Raw genomic sequence first — 4,698 nt, 5'->3', positions numbered from 1 at the left:
GAATGATGCAGATTACAAGTGTCACACACGTGGAAGACAAAATGAAGAGATTTGGGGAAGAAACAAAATGTCAATAATGAACTGGGTTAGCTAAAGAAGTGAATGAAAGAGAGTGATGGACCTTTGCAACAAGAATAGGATTAAACAGGAGGACAGAAGTGGTAGCCTCGGAAGTTCAGAGAAATCTGAGGATGAAGTGGTTCATTACATGCTATAAATATCTGTTTGTTTGTTGGTTGAAAATAGAGCTGTTTAATTGCTATACTTTGGCTACACAGCATGGTTATTTATACACATTTTATACTGTATTTTTCTCAACGTTTTAAAAATCTTGTTCTCCTTAAACCATTTTGGGTGTAATTTTTTATAAACAGTATTTAATATTTATCAATTAACTTTAACAATATCCATTATTTATTATTTATTCACATTGAAGCTTTCTATGTAAATATAGTTGTGATATAATATATTTGTTTTTGTATTATTGATTAAAGAGATATTTTGAGGTATTTTTGTCTTAATTTAAATACCAGTTTTTGTTTAACTTTTGAAGATTAAAGCAGTTTTTTTGCTGACTTCTAACAAAAACACACAAACACTGCATGCACTCAGCAAATAACAAGCTTTTATTATCCTCCAGGTATTACAACATTCAGCATTGACTGCATTTTCCCCATGAAATGAATATACCATGTGTCATACAGTAGAATAAAAAAGAAGCAGGTTTAAATAAAAATGTTTAAACATTACTGTGCACAAAACAGTGTTAAGGATATTTTCAGGTTACAGTAGGTTATGTAGGCTGCATATTATGGAGCCATCAAAGTCTCAAAAGATCGTATTTAAAAAAAAAATATCTTTCAGAACTTCTGGGGCTTTGTATTGTTCACATTTGTGTTCATAATAATATATAACATAGATAGCTGTTACTGCAAGCTTCTCTTTACAGAGTAGTCATATACAAATATACTATTAGCAAGATTTGTTTTTAAAGAAACACTGTCAAAGTCGTAGCATGCACAGAAAGGACTAGGCTATTTGACATAAGAGTTTTAAGGCCTACAACATCATGTGTGATGAACACAAGTGGCCACATCCCTCTGTCCATCATCACAGGCGTTTCAGTCATTCATGTGGTCATTGTTTTGATGTGATCTGGCAGAAGAAAAAACAACACAAAGATGTGTTAGAAGAAGTTAGAGATCATTTTATCTGTGCTTACTACCTTATAAACAGCATAAAAGGTTTATATCCAAGTTCAAACTGTACACACACACATGTAAAACTTTATCTTTTCAATAAAGTCTGAGTGGGTTCCATGTGTAGTAAAATCTGTAAATTAACATTCAAGTTTAAATGGGACAAGGAAAGATTGAAAATAAGTGAAAGATCTACAATATATGGAACACAAGACCCTCTTTGGACAGCTTATTTATATAGGTGAGGTTGAGATGAAGATTTTAATATTACACACTTTATGGTAAGGTCCTGAGTACATACATGTCTGATTTTTATCTACACCAACTGTTTTAAGTCTCTTCCAGAAAGACATGGAAGCTTTGTCCCCTGTAGTACACACAAGGGGGTATCGGGTATGTGTAAAAATGAGAAATACTCAAAACAGTTGGTACTCTATAAGTTCTTAAAAGCCATTCGATTTTTGAATTGTGTGCTGTTAGTGGACACTGTCCTCCCACAATGCAATACACAAAGGAAATGGAGGAGCTACACATAACAGAACAAAAGGAAGGAATAGTTAGGGAAACGGCACGAGGAACAACAGTTTGTTCGCTTTTGCACAGTGCACATAGTACGAAATGTATATAGAGTTGATTTCTTGTGTACTCACTGCAAAAAACTTGAACAATTAGTACATAGTATATACTGTAAACAATTAGTGTCTAACATGTAACTGGGACACAGGTTAAGACACAATCTACCGCCACAGTCACTTCACATGATGATATGATGATACTCACTGTGCAATTTGTTCTATGGGTATAAAAAAAGAGACAGGATGCAGACAGTCACTGATATTGAAATTCTAAGCACAATGACACATGGCCTGTTCTTCCTTTTGGCACAGTATGACAGTTTTATTAAAATGTATTAAACAAACAGATTTACCGTGAAGCCAGTCCAGTCCCTCCTGCAGGCCCTCTCCTTTGATAGCATTGCTGGCACTGAGAAATAAATAGGACATGTCGAGAAGTTAATCTTCACGTGGTCCACATTCACTTTCTCATGACTTTTCTCGGATCCTTGGATGTTTAAACCTGTCTATCTCTTAATCCATCTGCCCTTCCATCTGTCTAATGAGAAAACAAGGTGAATACAACAACAACAACTGTATATACAAGATATTTAAAACTAACTGCGTGTTACTGTGCCTCCCAATAAAGTTTAACCTATGAACCATGGTAAAGGACAAATAAGCAGACATTGGAAACAGATGAGGAGGTAACCAATGATACATGGTCACTTTAGTGTCTCTGTTTAAGACTTTAAACTGTACAATTCAAATTATTTTTTCAATTCAATAGGTTTTATTATCATGGAAGTTAGTGAATAATAGGAACATTAACAAGGCATTAATATTGCAATTATACTGTATATATTTAGTTTGGTCATTTTAATTTAAGTGCATTTCTTTGAATGATTCCTGTAGCACAGAAATGTACAATGCCCCAGGAAGTGGCAGACTTTCTCTAGCTTAGCCTAGATGCACTTCATCTGGTGGTCCTATGCATATGATGGCATCAATGGAGGACTGAACATATGTGTGAGCAGAGCATTGTAAATGACGAACATACACAGGATGAAGAAAGGGAACAGTGTGCAGTCAGTTTACAGAAATTTGACACATATTACCAGATGTGCCAGGGTTTGTCTTTGATGTTGTCCAAACACAACATCTGTGAAACCTTGACAGAAGACATGGCATCCTGTAGATCCATCTTGTTAGCAAAGAACAAAACTGGTAGCTTTTTACTGCTGATATCTGAACAGTAAGACAAACACGAGGATCAGTGAATCATCAACCAACAATACAATAACAATTTGGACTAAAGTATCATCATATGGTTAGTTTGTGTAGATATTCAGTGTCTTTAAATACCATTATCATTGTAAAATAATTACCAACACGCCATGATGGAAGACTAAACCTAAATATTTACTGACTTCAATGATTTTTTTCATTATTTTAGCTTGAACGTATGCTAATGTAGTTTTTCACTGGACAAAACACACACTATTGGCCTGCCATGGTACATGGTGTAACATGCCTGATTTAGACAGTGGGACTGAGAAGAAGAACACCTCTAATATTGATAATAATACAAAACTGATCCAAATGTTTAATAAAATGGCATAATTTCTATCATTTCAAAGATCCACAATATGACCCTGAATACTGATACTGTATATTGTAAAAAGCCTTATGTCAAAACGTCATATGATATTGTTTTACAGAAATTACAAGAAATAGTATTTAAAATGTGTGTGACAGTATTGCAGGGATTTTGGATACCTTCATGTTTGAGAAGAGTATCTAACTCCTCTTTGGCAACAACCATTCTCAGTTTGTCACCGCTGTCAATGACAAATATGATGGCATGGCTTTCTCTGAGGAGGTAAAGAGAAGTTTTAATTCAGATATATGTTAACAAGTTTAAATATTTGAGAATGATGGGCAATTTGCAAATTGTCATACTTGTAATAATGCTCCCATAGGTTTCTGTATCTGCTCTGCCCAGACATATCAAAGACTGTGAAGGACAGGCTGCGTGCAGAAAGGAAGAATAGTTCAGAATGATACATACTGATACATGAACCATTTACATATACATATTATAAATATCAATAAAATTCTACCTTGAACTCTTGAACTTTTCAATGTTGAAACCAATTGTTGGGACTATTTCTTGTGCCTGTGTCTGCATTCACCCACACACAAAGACACATAAAGACATGCATGCACACACACAAACACACAAAAACAGACAAGTAGCGGCAAAAGTATGTCAAAAAGGAAATCGTGTAAGCAAAGTATAATATGGGCGTTACCTGACTAGCATGTTTCCACTCCTGTGCCAATGGGCCTAAATGATTCGAATTCTGAAAACAAGCAATCAGTGAATGATTGCATCCCAAATCCCCAAATTTCATGGAACAAAAACATTTCTGCTAACTGTGTAAAACGTTTTTATACCCACATGGCAGCACTACATACACAAATCCATCTTAATTCAACAGTATATAAAATATCAAGAAGAACTCACAAGATCAGTCCTGTGTACTTACATTTGACGGTTTCAGTTGGTTGATGATGGTAGTTTTGCCGCTGTTGTCCAGTCCCAAACATAAAACATTGACCTCTTTCTTCCTCAGGCCAAGCCAGCTCGACAGTTTATCCAGCAGTCCCATTAGGCCTAATTCACGCTATACCATGTAAATACTTAACACATCACCCCATAGATGGTCTGATTGCTGGAAATTAAATCTAATAGATTTAAAAAATCTCATGAAAGCAAAGAATAAAGATAAACATAGATGTGAATAGTGTGTCCACAGTAATTGCAGTGAATAGTGCCGCCTGGGCATCCCAGCTTGTGACAGGTAATCCTATTAGGGAGAATTAAGCTCTGTGAACCACCCGGTGACCTGATCATGGAGTATGGAGCTTCCCAGGCCCCC

At 35.4% G+C, this 4,698-nt stretch overlaps 1 protein-coding gene across 1 annotated transcript; it reads right to left on the bottom strand.

Annotated features, from left to right (window-relative positions):
* Nucleotides 1-1,121: 1,121 nt before the first annotated feature.
* Nucleotides 1,122-4,428, bottom strand: LOC133992620 (ADP-ribosylation factor-like protein 6). The gene is made up of 9 exons (XM_062431306.1): nucleotides 4,306-4,428; nucleotides 4,065-4,119; nucleotides 3,877-3,940; nucleotides 3,716-3,784; nucleotides 3,533-3,627; nucleotides 2,872-3,001; nucleotides 2,128-2,183; nucleotides 1,980-1,992; nucleotides 1,122-1,155 (listed from the first exon to the last, which is right to left on the bottom strand). Exons 1-9 carry the CDS (start codon nucleotides 4,426-4,428, stop codon nucleotides 1,122-1,124), a joined length of 639 nt encoding a protein of 212 aa, XP_062287290.1.
* Nucleotides 4,429-4,698: the final 270 nt, after the last annotated feature.

This window comes from Scomber scombrus, chromosome 13 (genome assembly GCF_963691925.1).
Source record: "Scomber scombrus chromosome 13, fScoSco1.1, whole genome shotgun sequence".
NCBI classification, from domain to species: Eukaryota; Metazoa; Chordata; class Actinopteri; order Scombriformes; family Scombridae; genus Scomber; species Scomber scombrus.
This window is presented reverse-complemented; position numbering and strand designations above follow the sequence as displayed.